Source organism: Suncus etruscus, chromosome 10 (genome assembly GCF_024139225.1).
Source record: "Suncus etruscus isolate mSunEtr1 chromosome 10, mSunEtr1.pri.cur, whole genome shotgun sequence".
Lineage (NCBI taxonomy): Eukaryota > Metazoa > Chordata > Mammalia > Eulipotyphla > Soricidae > Suncus > Suncus etruscus.
The window spans coordinates 52,450,575-52,469,371 of record NC_064857.1 but is presented as its reverse complement, the minus strand read 5'-3'; the positions used below and the strand labels follow the sequence as shown (position 1 = coordinate 52,469,371).

The 18,797-nt window shown below is 49.9% G+C and overlaps 1 protein-coding gene across 1 annotated transcript in view; it reads right to left on the bottom strand.

The window, feature by feature from the left end:
• Nucleotides 1-3,221: 3,221 nt before the first annotated feature.
• EVC2 (EvC ciliary complex subunit 2) overlaps nucleotides 3,222-18,797 on the bottom strand; it is a 55,444-nt gene continuing 39,868 nt past the window's right edge. The window contains exons 18-23 of the mRNA XM_049782608.1: nucleotides 17,807-18,034; nucleotides 9,448-9,641; nucleotides 8,102-8,189; nucleotides 7,538-7,731; nucleotides 6,079-6,180; nucleotides 3,222-3,764 (exon numbers count right to left, since the gene is read on the bottom strand). Coding sequence (XP_049638565.1) covers nucleotides 3,470-3,764; nucleotides 6,079-6,180; nucleotides 7,538-7,731; nucleotides 8,102-8,189; nucleotides 9,448-9,641; nucleotides 17,807-18,034 — 1,101 coding nt within the window. The 3' untranslated portion in view covers nucleotides 3,222-3,469. The remainder of the gene's footprint in view (nucleotides 3,765-6,078; nucleotides 6,181-7,537; nucleotides 7,732-8,101; nucleotides 8,190-9,447; nucleotides 9,642-17,806; nucleotides 18,035-18,797) is intronic.

Below are 18,797 nucleotides of genomic sequence, written 5' to 3'. Positions count from 1 at the left end.
ATTCCATGCACTCAAGCACACACTCATGCACGCACGTGCACGCACGCACGCACACACACACACACACACCTGCTTTGTACTGTGTGAGGGCATAAACCCTGCACTTCCCTGCAGCTCAGTCCCGGGACCTTGTGTGTGCCTGATGAGTACCTCTGGCCAGAAGTTCTCTGTCCTCCTCATCTGGCAGTCAGACTGTGGAACCTTCCATACTTGAATACATTTCGAGTGGAACTTGTCTCCTTTACTTGCACCAGGGAAACTCAGCCAACAGCATGAATGATTGCCAGAAAATTTGGCCAGGAGCCTCAGCCAGCAGCCCCACTGCTTACTTTGCAGAGAGCAGAAGGGAGCGTGTGCCTGCATATGTACATGCAGATGTGCATGTAGTATATGTGTGCATGTCCCAGATCAGGGCTCCACAGGCCAAGACTGAGCTGTAGCCCCTAGCACTCTTGCCCCTGTACTTCCACCTGCGAACCTCTAACCCCTGGATGCTGGTGCTGGTGTGCCTCCTCGTTCAGCCTGCTTGCCCTGGGCACCTCTCCAGCATGCCCCACTATGCCCAGTCGCGTCCTTGGCTTGGCTAACAAGGGTCTGTGCTGTGTTGGTTGCAGGCTGAGACCACAGCAGGAAGCTGGCGGCCAGCTCCTGAACGCCGAGGGCTACGGGAGCAGCCAGACCTAGAGCAAACTGCCGGACGGCCACAACAACAACCTTCTGATCCATGCCCGCTCACACGGCTGCAGTAGCTAAGGGCAAGCTATGCACTCCGCCCGGATACCATGCAGCAGATGCAGAAAGAGATCACACTGGGGGGCCTGCCCAGCCAGTTCCCCTCACCACTACCTAAAACAAGTCTGGCCCTTTCTGGGTCTGTTTCCCACTTCTGCCTCTGGGGTTCCATCACCCTCAACCCCACCACCTCTTTTGCAAGGTTGTCGGGGAAATGTCATTTGGTGGTGGGCAGACCAGCCTGTCTGGTTTATAAAATGTGGCCCAGATGGAGACTGTCACCTTTATCTCTGACCTTTACCTCTGAACTCCCAAAGCAATGAATGTGCCTCCCGTAGTCCCTCAATTCCCTATTCCTACCTCACCTCTTGAGGAAGAATTTGGAAAAATGGAGCCCAAACACAGAGGCAGAGGTGTCCGCTGATCCTGGGAACACATCAAGGAGCAGGGAGCATGGCTGAGCTGCCTGCATCTGTGTGCTGGGCCCGGCCAGACCAGCCCATCTTCTGTAACTGCCCTTCCATGAGGGTTTGGTGCTATTGATGGATATTTCCCACCCTCCACAATTATGCAAGGTTGCCCCCACTTTCATTTGAGCAGCCCCCACCTGACCTTGCTAAGAGTCGAATCTCAGCCCCTTCTTTAGTCACTCCTGCAAAATTTCTCACAATTCCCTTGTCCCCCTAAAACCCAGCCCAGAAAGGTCTAGGCTGCTTCATCAGGAAGATGGAGCCAGGTTGGGCAGGTCGCTTCAGTTGGTTCCAGTGTGGTGCCTTTGAGTGGGAGATGAAGTCGTGCATGGAGGGACCTGTGGGGCCAGCAGTGACCTCCTGAAAGTCCCACTGAAAGAAAGGGCCTGACCCTCCCATGTCCTGGAGCTTCCAATGCTCAAGCTGGCGAGAAAGTTCCCTAGGGTTCGAGTGCTTGTCTCCCTTCCTGCACCTGCACATTCTTTCCCCTACCCATCCTGGTTCAGCCACGCTTTGGTTTTGTCATTTTCCCTTGTAGGCATCCCATTCAGAGGCTCACCCAGTCCCTAGGGCTGTCAGGCATCATCTCCCCAACATCTCAAGAAACAACATACACACCTCACAAGATGAGTGAAAGGAGTGGGAAAGACACTTAAGGACTTAGTGAGGACTCCACAGTCCATCATGGCAACAGAGGGCCCCAAATCTAGCTCTTCCCCATGGCTTCCCTCCATTCTCCCGTCTCATAGTGTGAACACTTAGTTTCTTCCACCTGTGAGAAGATGACCTCCTCATTCTGTGTTCTTCCTGTAGCCCCCACATCCTATTAGTTGGACCTCTAATTTCTGGTTGTCATGCCCCCACTTAAGCAATTTTTATCTGTGGCCACACTAGAATATTGTGGGGAGGGAACCATTTGCCACCATGGAGTCATATTGGTTTAAATGACTGGTTTGGGTGGAAAATGTGCTCTACACCCAGTTGTGCTCAAGGCATGGTTCAGGGGACCCAGTGTGGTGCCAGGAATTAAACCTGAACCAGCTGCATGCAAGGCAAGGTCCTTACCGCCTGTACTAGCTCTCTGGCCCTAAATTATTTGTTATTATTCTAGATTGTTTTAGATATTTTACTTTTCCCAATGCATACATTTTTTTTTTTTTTTGTGGTTTTTGGGTCACACCCAGCAGTGCTCAGGGGTTATTCCTGGCTCCAGGCTCAGAAATTGCTCCTGGCAGGCACAGGGGACCATATGGGACGCCGGGATTCGAACCGATGACCTCCTGCATGAAAGGCAAACGCCTTACCTCCATGCTATCTCTCCGGCCCCAATGCATACATCTTATGCTAGATATTCCTTTCTAAGAATGTGTTTTGCTGTACTAGTACATTTGGTTGATCTGCCTTTTCACTGAATTAAGAAATGTTGTTAAACTTTTCTTAAGATTTATTTTATGTTCCTGTGTTCTATGGAAGCACGTTGGTTATGCACAATATTTGCAAGAGCTTCTGGCTGTCTGACTCAGATTCCTTGTGGAGCTATAACATGAACCGATAACAGAAAGGTATGATTTCTTGTCATTTGCATTTTTTTGCCTAACAAGACTGTAAAGATGTATTTACATTTTGTGACTGAAGCGGGGAAGCACCTGCCTTGCTGGGGTGTCACTGAAGACACTCCCTTCTCCTCTTCCTCCTCCAATTCCTCCTCCTCCTCCTCCTCCCCCCACAGTGGAATTTCTTCCCTACAGAACAGAACAGTCTTCGCGCCCCTCTGGCTGGCATGTTATCCTGATAGGCTGTCCATAAGACCAATCTGGCCCCTGCAGAGGCCACTCAACATGAATGGGCTGTGTGGGGCAGGCTCCAGCTCAGGTGTTTATTCTGGAAAGGTTCCTGGACACACACAGGACAGGAGACAGGATGACATGTGCAAGGTCAAAGCCTGTCTGCCTGGCGGAGTCACTTCAAGATGCGAGCGAGTGATTACAAAGGGACCAGTCCTCAGTGGCGCAGCTGATTCTTCCTGCTGATACCAAGAGTGGAGCCTCTGGGAGGTCTTTGGAGCCCCCAAAGGTGTGGGGTGCAGGCTCAGGTCTTCTGTCTCTTCTGCCTGTGCCGATGGGATCTACCAGCTATGCACTTCACATATGCACACACACTCAAATGCACACCCAAGCCTGCGTTCACAACCACACACAGGTACACACACTCTCATGTCTACACAGGCATTCACACATATGCACACACGCAGCAGCACACACTGCATCTCAGCCTGTGCTGAGCTGTACTGGCCAGTCCAGGCCCAGGGCCCGAGCAACCTTCTTGGCATTGAGAAAATTCTTCTTCTTCTTCCGGGCAGAGCCACGAAGTGAGAACTCAGGCTCCGTCGGGCTCCTGAAGATGAAAAGCCTCTCGCCCGTATTCAGGATATCCACAGCCTCTGCCGCCATGATGGCCACAGGGGCCGCTTCGCCAAGGGGCTCCAGGGCTAGGTGGGGCCAGTTGCCCGGACCCGAGAACACAGCGCGGTTAGCCAGGGGGGCACAGGGCCTGTCCAGTATGCTACGGGGAGATGGGAATGTGTGAGCTTCCGCACTGTGGGCAGAGCCCCCGGTGAGGTTCTCTAAGACTCCCCACTCAGCTCCTTGAACTCCAACAGGGCTGTTTTCAGGTACCCGTTTTTTGTGGGGCCACACTGGCATTGCTCAGGGCTTCCTCCTGGCTCTGCACTCAGGGATCACTCCTGGTGGTGTTCGGAGGATCATATGAATATCAAGGATTGAACCTGGGTCAACCATGTTCAAGGCAAGGACACTCCCTGCTGTGCAAGAGCTGCAGCCCAAAAATTAAATAAAGTTTCTATTTGATTTCAGAGCCCTTCTCAGCGGTGCTCAGAGGGTGTGTGTGTGTGTGTGTGTGTGTGTGTGTGTGTGTGTGTGTGTGTGTGTGTGTGTGTGTGTGTGTGCACATCCCAGGTGCATGCTCTGACCTTGGAGTTACCTCCCCGGGGACACCTCACAGAGGGCCTGGGCTCCTCTTTGGGGAAGAGCCAGGGTGTGCTGCGGGCAGGATGATGTGACTACAGCTTCTAGAGAGACTTCATACTTGGGTGTAGGCACCACTGCTCCCCCAGTAATTCTTGCAGCCAACTGCAAAGCCAGCAGGAGTCCCTGTCCCTTGGCCTCTTGGGTAGCAGTTGATGAAGTCTGTCCCCCATGCAGCATGACTCAGACAACGTGTGTGTGAGACAGAAAGGGACCATATTTTTCTGTTTGATTTTGGCTTAAGGGCCACACTCAGCTATGCTCAGGGGTCACTTCTGGCAATGTTTGGAGGACCACAGGGGATGCCAGGGATCAAACCCGGGTTGGACATCTGCAAAGCAAATACCTTCCCTGCTGTGCTATCACTCTGGCCCCCAAAAGGGCCCAATTTGACATGTGCCACAGAGGGGCTGCTGGGAGCCCAGCTGCTCTCAAGGATGGCCACCTCCACTGCCCATTGTCATCCTGTGAGTCTCACAGAGACTCAACAGAGCAGGACAAGGCCACAGAGGTCAGATAGGCTCTTCTGTGCCCTTTGGGAGAGAAGTGGCTGGTAGGTCCCCATATATGCCTGGTTCCTGTAGCACAGGGAGTCTGTGACCCCAGCTCTGAGCAATGGGCTCCCCACTTCCACCATCATCCCTGGGGCCTCTTGGCAAGTTACCCCAGTGAGGCTGGGCACAGAGACAGACCAGCCTCCTGTCCCACTGCCACCTCTGAATATCCCTAGTTCCCTCCACATATGGGGTCAGGCCTTCGTTTCTCCAGAAGAACCCACCATCCTTAGCCTGACCTATACTTCCTCCCAGTATGATTGCTGGGCTACTCAATTTGCTCTCCAGACTCTGATCATAGACATGGGAACAGTGCAGTCAGCTAAGTAAGGCACTTTTTCTTTTCTTTTTTTTTTTTTTTGGGGGGGGGGCACACCCATTTGATGCTCGGGGTTACTCCTGGCTAAGCGCTCAGAAATTGCCCCTGGCTTGGGGGGACCATATGGGACGCCGGGGGATCGAACAGAGGTTCTTCCTTGGCTAGCGCTTGAAAGGCACACTTTACCTCTAGTGCCACCTCTCCAGCCCCTAAGTAAGGCACTTTTGAAATCACAAAATGACCTTGACCTGAGACATCTCACCTAGGAGGAAGAATCAATCAGGTGGGAAGACTCAATGGGCAGCCTGGGGCTCCCACCCCTATCTACAGCTCCCACAGGCTGAGAGGGATCTAGCCTCTCTTCCTGCTGCAAGAAACAGCAGAATGGGGGTTTGAAGCAGGGAGAGCATTTGCTTTGCATGAAGTCATCCCGGGTTGGATCTCAGCATCCCATATGGTCTCTTGAGCCCAACCAGGACTGATTCCTGAGTGCATAGGCCAGGAGTGACCCAAAAACCAAGAAGAAAGGAATGAGTAACGCATGGGCCCTGGCAAGGCTGGATGTGTGGGGTTGAGAGAATCCCTCAACGGTTACTTTGGCCTCCTCCACCTTCACTCTACTGGGAACTGAGTTTCCTATTGGGGAATCTTCCCATTGGAGAGAGTGTGCCTGAAGGAATTCCTCTCCAGAGCACAGTTAAAATGGTAGTCATGGGCTGGAGCATCAGCACAGCAGGGTGGGCGTTTGCCTTGCACACAGCAGACCCAGGTTCAATCCCCAGCATTCCATAGATGTCCCACATACCTTAGGGTGTGCCCACCCAAAAAACACAATGGATCATTCCAATGATGTGAGAACAACCCCCAACTCACCTTCACTGCCCAGCTTATATCTGAGGTTCCTCGCCTACCCACCCCCCCACCCAGGCCTCCATTGCCTCCCACAGGCCTATCCTTACCTTTGCTTTTGCTGGTGCGCCCACTGCATTCTCTCTGTCCCTCTGCTTAGCAGCTCTCCCCGAAGTCTGCTCTCTAAGCCTTGCCACCAGCTCCCCTGCTTCCTGCTGGCAGGAAAGGCAGACGGGGGCAGTTAGATATTGAACCAAGTACAAAGCCGAACACCTCAAATGCTATAAACCAAGACAACTTGAATGAAAAAAAAAAAAAAAGAGTGGGGTGATAGAGAGATAGTACAGGGCAAAGCGCTCATCTTGTATATGTCATTCCCAGCACTATCTCAGGTACCACTGAGGGTCCTCCAAGCACCACCAGAAACAAGAATCAGGAAAGAACCCTGAGCACAGGCAGGTGTGACCACCCTCCCCAAAAAGGAAAAAGCAAGATGGAATAAACTCTCCAAGCAATGCTCCTACCCAGAAAGCACGGGAGAGCTCTGTCCCTCTATAGCATATATATATATATATAGGTTGGTGGGAGAAACACTTAATGTTTGTAAAAACAATTTTTATTTTTAGTTTTTTCATACTATGTGGGCTTGACCAAGCACCCTCTCTGTCCTGGTCAAGACAAAGTCAACATTTTATGGGGATCCCCCAGATATAAGAGGCACATACAAGTAATAGCTAATGTCACTTGGGCAGAAGGAAACTTGGAATTTTCTGGAAAGGGGAAAGGCTGTTCCTTGGCTCATATCTAGTTAAGACAGACTGTTGCTGAGATGCCCCATATCTGTTCTGGCAACCTCACAGGCTTGGTCTATCGGGGTGGGGACCCCTGCTGGGCCGGCTCTATCCTGAGTTCATCTGGAGCAGAGAAGGACAGACCCCAAGAGGGAGCCCCCAACCTGGCTTTCCTAATGTTGCCAACCCAAGCCTGGACACTACTCAGCTCTTACTGAATCTGATCTTAGCAAAGAAGCCAAATTTGGAAACAAGGGAAGGTCAATTTTCTCTGGTTGGCAGAACTGCTAACATTTCCTTTCTATTCTCTTTTCCCCTTTATGCATTTCTTTTTTTTTGGGGGGGGGCGTCGGGTCACACCTGGCAGTGCCCAGGGATTACTCCTGGCTCTATGCTCAGAAATCGCTCCTGGCAGGCTCGGGGGACCATATGAGATGACAGGATTCCAGTCACCGTCCTTTTGCATGCAAGGCAAATGCCCCACCTCCATGCTATCTCTCCGGCCCCACTTTATGCATTTTTTGCACTTTCTCTTGCATGTGTAGATGACACATTTACAGGCTAAAAATAATAAATGTTCTTCATATTCAACTTGGAAAAATAAACCCAGAGGCGAGATCTAGACTCAGCAGCCTTTCTGACCTAATGAGGAAGCCCTGGTTGTAACCAATTATCCATTGCACAGGGACCAAGCAATGTGCACTGGGGACATGAGGGTGCCCTGCTGCCCTTGTCCTCTGTGACCCTCAATGTCCAAAGGGACTGCACCTGCACTCACCCCTGCCTGCCCGCGTCGGCCGGCTCTCTGCTGTCACCCTCCACCATGAGGTCAGGATGTTTCTGGCCGAAGGAGTCCAGCACGGCCAGCAACTCAGGCTGCGAGGCTGAAGGCAGAGCCAGGCTCAGAAGCCGAAGCAGCACACCCGGGGGTACCAGGCTCAGCTTGGACAGGTAGGATGTCAGCCTCAGCTCCTGGAGGGGGTGAATGCTGAGAAAGTGGAACACCACCTCACGGCTTCCGTCCAGGCCCAAGGAGAGAGAGAGACTGGACAACTTGGATGTGCCTCCACTGTTCCAGATCACAGAGCCACAAAGAAACGCATCAGCGCAGAAGCCCTGACTCCCGTACCTCCATGAGTCAAGCTTCCCCTGTGCCCAAATAAAGCCCACCATGCCCAAGCCCACCAAAGAAGCTATAACAGCCTGTATCTTAATTCCTCTGAGTGCACGACTCTTGGGCAAGAAGAGGGTTTGCCTGGGGCACCCCCAGAATGCACCAGCTGGGCTGGGAGTAGGGGCTGAGGCTCCCAGATCACATAAATAATTTGCGGATGGCTCTCACCTGACTGGACAGACTGATGAGGGCTTCTGTCTCCATCTTCTCCAGAGAATCTTCCAGAACAATACTGGCCTGATGTTCTGCTTGAAGGCTGGAAGGAACATGAGGAGAGCTCTGTGAGGCCAGTTCCTGGGGACAGGGTCTCCCAGAGAACACCTTCAAGTAACAATGAGGTACAAATCAAATTGCTCAGAGAGCCAGGAGCTGGCCTAGTTCCCTCAGCAGGTCCACATCTGGCACCGTGAGATGGAAACTGAGCAGAGCCACTCCTCAGGGTTGGTTGTGACCCAAGACTAGTGGCCCCTTTTCACCCGAGGACCCCTTCGGAACCCCACCTGAAGCTCCCCCATTAAAGCCAGTGCCAACACTGTGCAGACACAGTGCTAGCAGCACTTCCTCATGGGAAGCTAGGTGTACATTAGGGTTCTGCACCCACTAAACTCCTGGTCTAGAGCCAGAAACCCCCCTCCTTCCTGGGTCAGAGCAGCCTGACTGTTTGTTTCTGCAGAAATGCCCCAGAACAATCAGTCTATCCTCCCCTGCCCCATTAATCTGCGGTGTGTTTCGAAAACAGGGTCACACTGGGTATAGGGTTTGTGCCTCAACATTCTACTCCCAGCAGGAAGTTACAGTGCTGTTCAAAGTGCTCACATCAGGGCCAACAGCTAATTCCTGGATCACTGAAAATCAAAAGTCAGGGTGCTGCCAGCTTTGTGACTCTAGGAAGGCGGGTCACAGGCCGTCCTATGTATACTGGTGACATCTGCCAAAGGACCAGCATGGACACCAGGGATTGAGAGAGGCTGCAATTACCGATGATAGGTTGGGGCTGAGTGGAGGGCGGACGTTCTGGCCTCCTGAGCCATTTTCCTAAGTTCCTGTGCATCCCTGACATTTTTTAGAAAAGAAATTAAGGGCCAGGGCTACCAGCATGGTTCAAAGGGTGGAGCTGAGCTCTAAGGCTTGACAGTGCACAGTGGTCCCCCCAAAACAGAGTTTTACAATAAGATTTTTGGGGACTGGAGAGAGTGTGCAGCGGTGAAGGCCTTGCCTTGCACTTGGCCAGCCACATGGCTGATCCCTTCTCCATTCGCACTGACACTGCAAGTGTCCCCCGCACCATCAGTGGTCACTTCTGAGCACAGCACTAGGGCAGCTCCTAAACTATCCCTGGGTGTGACCTAACAGCTGGGAGACCCAGCCCTGTAGCCCCCAAAACTAGGCTGTTCAGTAAAACCACAATGATGTGGGAGGGGGGGACAGTAACAGGAAAGAAGTGAGGAAGAAATGGTGCTGGCTCTCATAGGAGCAGGGCTGGAGTTTCGGGCGGGGGTGTACCGGAACCTCACCTCTGCTGCTGCTGCTTCAGCAGCTTGGGACGTTGACTCAGGGCTCGCTGCAGGGTGGCCGACACTTGCCTCTCGGAATCCAGCCCCTCTGGAGCCACCAGGAGCCAGGGTGCCTCAGTCGCCCAATGCTGCAGTCTGGCCGCCTCCTGCAGTGCCAGTTTGTCCTCCAACTTCCTCTCCAGCTCCTGCAGCTCCTGTGCACACAGGGGCAGTGCCACAAAGCCAGGGTCTTAGAAGGATCATCCATCAGATCAATGTCCACGTCTGCCCAACCCCTGCCATTTCCTGATCCTCCGCCTACTGCCTATGCTCCTCCCCTGTGGGTGCACGCTGCCCCATCCACAGCGATTTCCCTTGCATCTTCCATCCAGCCCTGAATCCTCAGGGACTCAGTCTCTCATGGCACAGACCCTTAACCGTAGTGGTCACTCTTTACCCTTCCCAGGTGCCTGAGATCAATCACATGCTGGAGTGCCCCCAATTTACCTACTGCAGCCTGCACCTCCAAAGCATGGTATTTGCTAGAAGAAAGTTGGGAGGGAATTAGACAAGGCCATGGGGCAGGGCTCCTTGTGGTGTCTGTGTCTTTGTGAATAGACAGATTGCTGGTCTCCCTGCCTTGCACACTCCACCAAGAAGGCGGCCACAGGAAGAGAGAGCCCCCAAGAGTCGTTGGTGCCTAGTCGGGATGTCCTGGGATGTAATCAGTGCTCGGAAGCAGGGAGTCCATGTTTTGTTCTGGAAGCCTAAGTGGACCCAGTCGGGTTTTGGACCGCTGAGCTGTCCCCATTCCCCGCCCACCTCTGCACTGTGCCTGCCAGCAGTCCCACATGGAACCAACTGGAGAAGGGCTCCTGAGCTATGCATGTCCATCACCACCACACTTGGCCTGCCAAGCTCTGCAAGCGCTCGTCTCTGGGGGTCCATGGAATCAGCTCCATGACCCTTCATATGGTATCCACATGTTTTATCCATTTACAGATGAAGAAACAGAAGCAAAGAAGGGATAACAGATTTGCTAGGTCTTGTGGCAGCGCCAGAGCTGGAGGCCAGGCTGGCTGGCTTCGGGGTTCATTCCCTTCCCTGTCTGAGCTGCTTCTCAGGAATCCAACCCAGAAACACCACCTTCTGAGGGACCAGGCTCAGGTACTCAGACAAGACACTGCCTGCCTGCTTGAGGGAAGGGAACAGGAGGGCTGCAAGTCTCACAGCATGAGGATACCTCTTATTTGTCTTCACCAGACTAGCCAGGGCTCTTGGTGAGGGGAGAGCAATAGAGGGTGGGGTGCCAGCAACTCTTAAGATCATGGGTGGGCCACAACTCCCCACCTCCCCCTCCCCTAACTCTCCTGAGGGCAGGGACTGTAGGCTGGCTGATCTCTCTGCCCAGCAGGGATCAGTGTCAGTTGGTGGGAGAAGTTACAGCCCTCCTCAGTCACAGCTTCCAGTTCAGATTCTAAAGGCAGCGAGAACTCCGAGGGTCTACAGCATGCCAGACTCTCTGGGCAGTAGCTTTACATGAATTCACTTTAAACAATGATTCGGAGGGCTTCCAGGCAGAGCTCAGAGGGCCCAGGGGCCTCTCCCTAAGAACCATGGCCAACCAGACAAGGCAGTTCAATAGTAGGACTTCAGAACATGGTGCTGCTCTGGCTCTGCAGTGCTGGGAGTTGAAGCACACACCCCTGACCTGTTATCTCCTTCCCTACACGAACCCATTAATCTTCACAAAGCAGTCCAAAACAGGATTTTGCTATCTTTCCATTTTAGAGAAGGGAGGGGGGCCTCTGAAATGTAGATCCCCTAAAATCACAGAGACAAATGATCTCAAGTTTCTCCAACTCTGGGTTCATGTCTCAACTCCAATGTTCTGAGAAACACTCCACTGAGCTCTACTGAATGAATGGATGGATGAGAGAGTTGGTAAATAGGTGGATGAGTAGGTGACAAATGGATGGATGAATGAATGATTGGATGGATGAGTGGGCTGGTGAATGGATGGATGAATGGGTCGGCAGATGGCTGTGCAGATGACTAGACTGATGGAAGGGTACACAGATAAATAATTATGATCACAGGTAACTAGTCAGATAAGTAGATAAGATAATTAGATGGGTAGATAAATAAATGATATAGATGCATAGATTATAATAGATAACCAGATGGATTGGATAAATGCTGGATGGATGTGTGGATGGGTAGATGGATGAAAAGATTTATAAATGTATTAAGGAGTGGATAATGGATAGATGAAAGAATGGTGTGTGGATGGATAGAGTAGATAGATATTGGGGCTGGAGAGATGGAACAGTAGGGAAGGCACTTGCCTTGCACAGTCAATCAGATTTAATCCCCAGCACCACATATGGTCATCAAGTCCTATCAGGATTGATTCCTGAACACAGAGCTAAGAGTAAGCCCTGAACACAGCTGGTGGTGGCCCTCCAAAAGGAGTTCATGAAGAGAAGGGTACATAGATGGGATAGAAGAGTGCATAGATAAGAGGATGGACAGATAAATAACGATGATAGAAAAATCAGCTAGCAATTAGATAAATGCTTAGATAACTATATAATCTATACATCTCCAGAGAGAGACAGATTAAGAGAGAGGTAGCAGATCATCACCAGATAGATAGATGGGTAGATAAATAGACAATGGAATAACTGGATCATTTTGGACCTTTATTGGGTAGCTGGGTTTCAGCAACGAATGAGATAAGGCACACTACGGGAAACTCAGCCCAAAGTGGGAGACAGGGCAGGAACTGTCTTTTGTGCAGGGATTCTCAAAGGAGGTTCTCAAGCACACCCAGCCAAGTCCTGGATACTTAGAGCCTGTGCCCGGTCTCAGTCCCATTGGGAAGCACAGAAGCACAGTCAGCAGAGGGCCTGAATGCTTCTCCCAGGGGAAAGATGTTAAACTGTGGGGGTCAGAGGAGGGGAAAGGGGAGGTTTATTAGGGGAGAGGCTGTCCATGTGGTTCTATTTTTCAGATCCCTGGAGTGTGTGATGGCTTGAGGAAGAAATGGGCCCTGCCAAAGGAGGCCAGTAAAACCCGACTAAGCAGCTCTTGCCAAGCCTGCTGAAAGGAGCCCTGGTATTCCCTAAGGGGAGAGATAAGCACTTACCAGAAAGCTGGCATCCTGAAAGCACACCTCATACCCTGTTTCTCATATCCTGACCATGTCAACCGAACTGCACATTCCAAAACATCTGGACATTTCAAAACCATCTTGTGACCACCATCACAAGACACCACCATCTTGTGACCCAGACAACCCTCCTATTTCCAAGATAAGACTTTCCCGAGCACGGGCAGTCCTTTAAACCTGACTGGCTGCACATGGATAAGTGTCCTGCCCCTACTACAGTAAACAAGCTCTCCCTGACACTGCTCCCAGAGGGCTTGTTCTGACTCTTGCACTCAACCCCGCTTTCCCACCTCATTCTTAACTGTTCCTCCAAGGCCTGGTCATGAACTTACCCAGGATCTGACGCTACTGGCTCCAAGAGGCCTCAGGCACAGGATTGACCTTCTGAAGTCTCAATTCTACCTCAGTATCACAAATAAATGAAAATATGTTGTGCCAGAGGGATAAAACAGGGGCAAGTGCTCTGGCCTCTCATGCAACTCACCCCGATTTAATCACTGGCACCGCATTTAGCTCCCAAAGCCCAAAGTGTACCTCCAGAACTCAAAGCTAGAAGCTAATAGCCCCTGACCATTGCCAGGTGTGGCCTCTCAAATCCCCACCCCACATCCCACCCCTCAAAAAAACAAAACAAAAACAAAAACAAAAAAAAACCAAGAAAAATCTCATTGGTGGACAGAAGTTTTCAACACTTAACTCAATGCCCTGGGCACGCACAAGAGCCCAGGTCTAGAGTCATCAGAACAATGAAACTGGGCAGTAGACAGTGGAAAGGGGAAAATTGGACTGAGTAGGCAGCAGGCAGTGAGTAGACAGGGTGGAAGAAGCTGAAGATCAAAAAAGTAAAGTCACAGCACTGAAAGGGAAAGAGCCAGTAGCAATGAGTGAAGCCTACCAGCTGCTCAGAGCCAGATCCACCTCTTGCCATAATCTCATCATTACTCCTTCCCCCCCAACCCCATTATTTGCCCCCACCCCAGCCAATGTTCCAATCCTATAAAAAAGAAGCCTGAATTGTTCCATCAAGTGAGGTGTACTGGAGATCGTGTACTCAGTAGCTGGCTCTTCCAAAGACTTTCACTTCATGCTTTTTTTAATTCTCCTGAATGTTGTTTTTTTTTTTTTTTTTTTTTTTTTGGTTTTTGGGCCACACCCTGTGACGCTCAGGGGTTACTCCTGGCTATGCGCTCAGAAGTTGCTCCTGGCTTCTTGGGGGACCATATGGGACGCCGGGGGATCGAACCGCGGTCCGTCCTAGGTTAGCGCAGGCAAGGCAGGCACCTTACCTCCAGCGCCACCGCCCGGCCCATAATTCTCCTGAATGTTTAACCACTTTATAAACTTCTTCCCAATGGGAGAGTGGTTTTTCCAGAGTGATTAAGCTGAAGAATTAGTCTGATATTTGAAGCAAAGCAAAGGTAAGTCTCTCCAAAGGCAGATGGGGAAAGAGAGATTTCATCCTGGCTATTGCCTGGCTAAATCACACCCTCTGCTAGAACCGCTTTCTGTTCCCAAACCCAGAAACTCGACTGCTCCAAACACACCAGAAAGAAAAGACACTGTGATGGGACTCACAAAAGCCAGGGGAAAAAAATAAAAGTTGGACACGCAGTAATACCTGATGCTGTAAAGGAGTCCAGGCAGGGCCAGGGTAAAACAGAAAGTATTTCTGGGCTCAATGGAGCTGCTACCTTTGACCTAAGGACCTTGTAAAAATTCTCTCATTATTCTCATCAAAGGGGTTTTCTCTTGAATGAGAATAAAATACTTAGTCAATAGATGATACAAACATGTGAAGTTGATTTTTTTTTCTCTTACACTTGAACATGTTGGGCCAAACTGTTATTTAAATCACACTCCAGTGGGAACCACCAAGTGGTATGTCTCAACATCAGCGTGTCAGTCTTTGGTGAGTCTTGTCAATTCATAGTTTAGTGTTAAACCAATTACTAGGGGGGAAATACAACCTAGTAGGGGATCAAGAGATAGTACAACAGGAAGAAAATTTATTTGCTTTGCACACAGCTGTCTCAGATTTGATCCCCAGCATGGATATGGGCCCACAAGCACCACTGGATCCTTATTTTAGAATAAATGCCGGTTATAAATTAAGTAGCTAATTTTACAGGCATGAAATCAGGCTTATGTGAGCTTTTTTTCTTCTCATACTGCTCCCCAAGGATCCAATAAACTACTGACACTCACTTATAGTTGTACCTCCAGAATAATCTATATACGAGGGGGCAGGGAAAACACTGCCATTAGATTTGCAGGATCCTCAAAAAGCTATATGTTCTGTGACAGAACATGTTTTGAAGCACTGACCCCATGTCTTTCATGGTAATAATATCCAGACTTATTTTTTCAAATGTATATCTATTCTGTTATTGCTTGTTTTCTCGATCAAGGGTGGTGAACAAGTTCGACACAAAGAGCCAAAATTTTAAACTGTGAGAGTCAGAGAGCCACACCACGCAGTGACCTGCCAAAACAGACAAACACTCACACAAAAGCATCTAGTTTTAACAATAATATATTAAACACATATTGCATTTTGCCATTTTGAGTGAGGGTCAAAATCCTGCAGTGATGGGGAGGGTGTGCTGCGTCCTCCACACTAAGAACTAATGGCAAGATGTGACCCAACATGTGACACACTGGTCTCCTCACTCGCTGGCCTGTGCAGTTGTTTCCGAGGAATGGGAGATGGGACGACGCAGCCTGGGGGCTGGACTGCGTGCTCGGAGATCTCTCCTCAGAGATCCCTCCTCAGAAGCAGCAGAACAAAATCCAAACTTGGCAAAGAGCCACAGTATACAAAATAATGATAAGAGGCAAAGAGCTGCATTCATTTTGGCCGGGAGCCGCATGTGGCTCAAGAGTCGCGTGTTCGCCACCCCTGTTCTAGATCATTTTGAAATCATGAATATAAATTTGCTGGTAGAATTCTTTTGTTTTTAAAGCCTGTTGTAGCTGTTATTTTTGTCCCTTTCTATACTTCTGAGATCATTTACTTGTCTCTTATTTCTTTTTGTATGTGGATGGTCAGTCTTTTATGAAGTCTGTCAAATGTATTGGACTTCTATCGCTTCTCGGCCTTTTGGCTAAGATCAAGTGAAATGTATTGGACTTTTCCAACAATTTACTTTGCACTTTTAAAATTCTTTCTTTGATCATACTGCTTTTAATTATCTATGCTCACTTACTTCTTTTTTTCTCCAGTTTCATTGATGGTTACATCTCCCCAACTTCTTACATAATCTTCATTGTAGTTATTCTTAAACTTCTAACAAGTTTAAGGTATAAATTTCCCTTTACAATCTGCATTTGCTGAATCCCACAAAATTTGATAGGTTGTGGGGCCAGAGCAGTGGCACAAGCGGTAAGGCATCTGTCTTGCCAGCACTAGCCTAGGACGGACCGCGATTTGATACCCTGGTCCCATATGGTCCCCCAGGCCAGGAGTGATTTCTGAACACATAGCCAGGCGTAACCCCCGAGTGTCACTGGGTGTGGCCAAAAGATTGTTGATAGGTTGTATTGACATTATTTTCAGTTTTGTAAAAATTTTAGATTTTTGGGGCCGGGCGGTGGCGCTAGAGGTAAGGTGCCTGCCTTGCCTGCGCTAGCCTTGGACGGACCGCAGTTCGATCCCCTGGTGTCCCATATGGTCCCCCAAGCCAGGAGCGACTTCTGAGCGCATAGCCAGGAGTAACCCCTGAGCGACACTGGGTGTGGCCCAAAAACCAAAAAAAAAAAATTTTAGATTTTCATTATAATGTGTGTGTGTGTGTGTGTGTGTGTGTGTGTGTGTGTGTGTGTGTGTGTTTTGAGGCCAAACCCAGCTGTGTTCAGAATTCCTTCCTGAATCTATACAGTTGTCAAGAATCTATATGCAGTGCTCTTGTTCCTATTGGAATCAGCTGTGAGCAAGGCAAAGGCTTTACCCACTGTGTTATCTCTCTGGCCTCATAATGTGCTACTCAATGCACAAATCACAGGGAAGTGATGTCTCAAAACTTCCAAAGTACGCACTACATATAGTAGTCCTTTCAAAAGTGGACTTAAATGAAATTGCTCTTCTTGAAGAGGTGATCATAATATTATAATGTTGATTATTTTTAATCGTTCCAATGCATCCTGAAGAAGAGTCGGCATCTGTTAACTGCTGGCATGAGAGTCTCTGTACAGTGTATCAAGTGTAGCTTGTTAAATGCACTGTTCAGTTTCTTTGTATTTCTTTTGATCCAACAAGTAGTCCCTTTAGAGACATGCCAGATTCCCCACTGTGAGTGAGGGTCAATTTGTCAACCTCTCCCTTCTGTTCCACCAATTTTTCTTTCTGTTTCTTTTTGACACGCTCACAAGTTTACCTTTGGCCTGTTTTCTACATAAAAATATTTAATCTTGGGGCCGGAGAGATAGCACATTGGTGTTTGCCTTGCAAGCAGCCGATCCAGGACCTAAGGTGGTTGGTTTGAATCCTGGCATCCCATGTGGTCCCCCGTGCCTGCCAGGGGCTATTCCTGAGCAGATAGCCAGAAGTAACCCCTGTGGCCCAAAAAAAAGAATTTAATCAGGGGCCAGAGTGATAGTACAGCAGGTAGGGCATTTGCATTGCATGCAGCCAACCCAGGTTTAATCCCCAGCATCCCCGAGCCTGCCAGGAGTAACTCCTGAACATCATCAGGTGTGGCCCCTCAAAACAAAACAAAAATTTAATCACATTGGTGATCTTGAATAATTTCATGAGTCATTTTTATCTTCCATCCTGATACCCTAGGCCCTCAAAGTCCCTGGAAATGCTAATCTGTCATCTTCCCCCCTGCATATAAATCACCTTGTGTCACCTCTTTATGTTTTCAGAGGCTTTTTCAATATTTGCCTTGTTCCTTCCTGTTTTGTGGGTCACACCATAGAGCTCTGTGCTCAAGGTTCAATCCTGGAGGGACTCGGGGCCTTACCCTACATGATGCCAGGATTGGAACCCAGGTTGGTCACATGCAACACAGCACATATCCCCTAGCACTATTTCTCGGGCCAGCAGTCCAATGTTAACTAAAATCAGAAGATTGACTCGACCCTTTGGAAAGCCTGAGGGCCAGATGTGGCATCACTATTTTTGGAAGATCTGCCTGTCTCAGGGAATCAACTACAAGACAGGCAACAGGGCTAGAGGTGTGCCTCTGGGCAGGGAGCACTCACTGGGCTTCGGGAGTCCAGGACTTTGGCGCAGGCCTCTGCAGTCAGTGTCTGGGATGAGCTCAGCTCTTCCAGGAGCAGGCCCTGGATGCTCAGCAGGGCGGTATAGGCCGACAGGTTCTTGGTCAGCCATGACACCTTCTGGAACTGCAAGGACACCAGGGATTCGGCGAAGCAGCCCTCCCGGGCCTCCAGTTGCCGCATTCTCTCAGCCCGCAGCTCTGCTCGGACCTGGGGCAGGGGAGCAGGAGACAAAGGGGTTGGCAAACAGAAAAGGCAGCTGACATGTAGGACCTGCTGGATCTGTCATGAGGGCATCACCCAAGGAACCATGGGACATCTCCCAAGGACCATCTCTGTGGACTTCAATGGAGCTAAGGTAAGGGTAAGGGATACTCTTTGCAGTGGGGTGAGTGGTCCCTTGCAGAGGGTAGATGGGCCTGCCCTGAAATTCTAGCTATGCATATTATCCTGCTCTAAACACAGGCTTCTGTTTCCTTCCCTTCTGTAGCATTATTTCTGGTTATCTTTGGTGTTGGAGACCCATGCCCAGCAGTATTCACAGCTCCTCCTAGCTCTGTGCTCTGTGTTCAGAAGATACCACCATCCCACAGCAACCTATGATGCCATGCATTGAACGCACATAAGGTGAGCACCTTAGCCTGGAACTGCCCACTTAACCATCCTGCTGTATTTGGGCTCAACTCCCTGAGAAACAAGGCTGTGGCCCTACTCAACAAGGGACTTTCTCACCACACCCTGCCTTGTGCTCAGGCCTCCATGGTGACTTCCAGGTCACTTCTAGAGGCTCCCTGGTCCCTCCAGAGGAGCATGAGCCACACAATGCCAGGGAAGGCCCAACCCACTGGGACATTCCCTCCAAGCAAGAGCCAGGAGCTCTAGTTCAGTATATTTAGGCAAATTTATACCTCAGATGTGAAGCATGGATAAAGCCTTTGCATGGTGGTTTTTAAAGACAGGCTTTTTTTTGGGG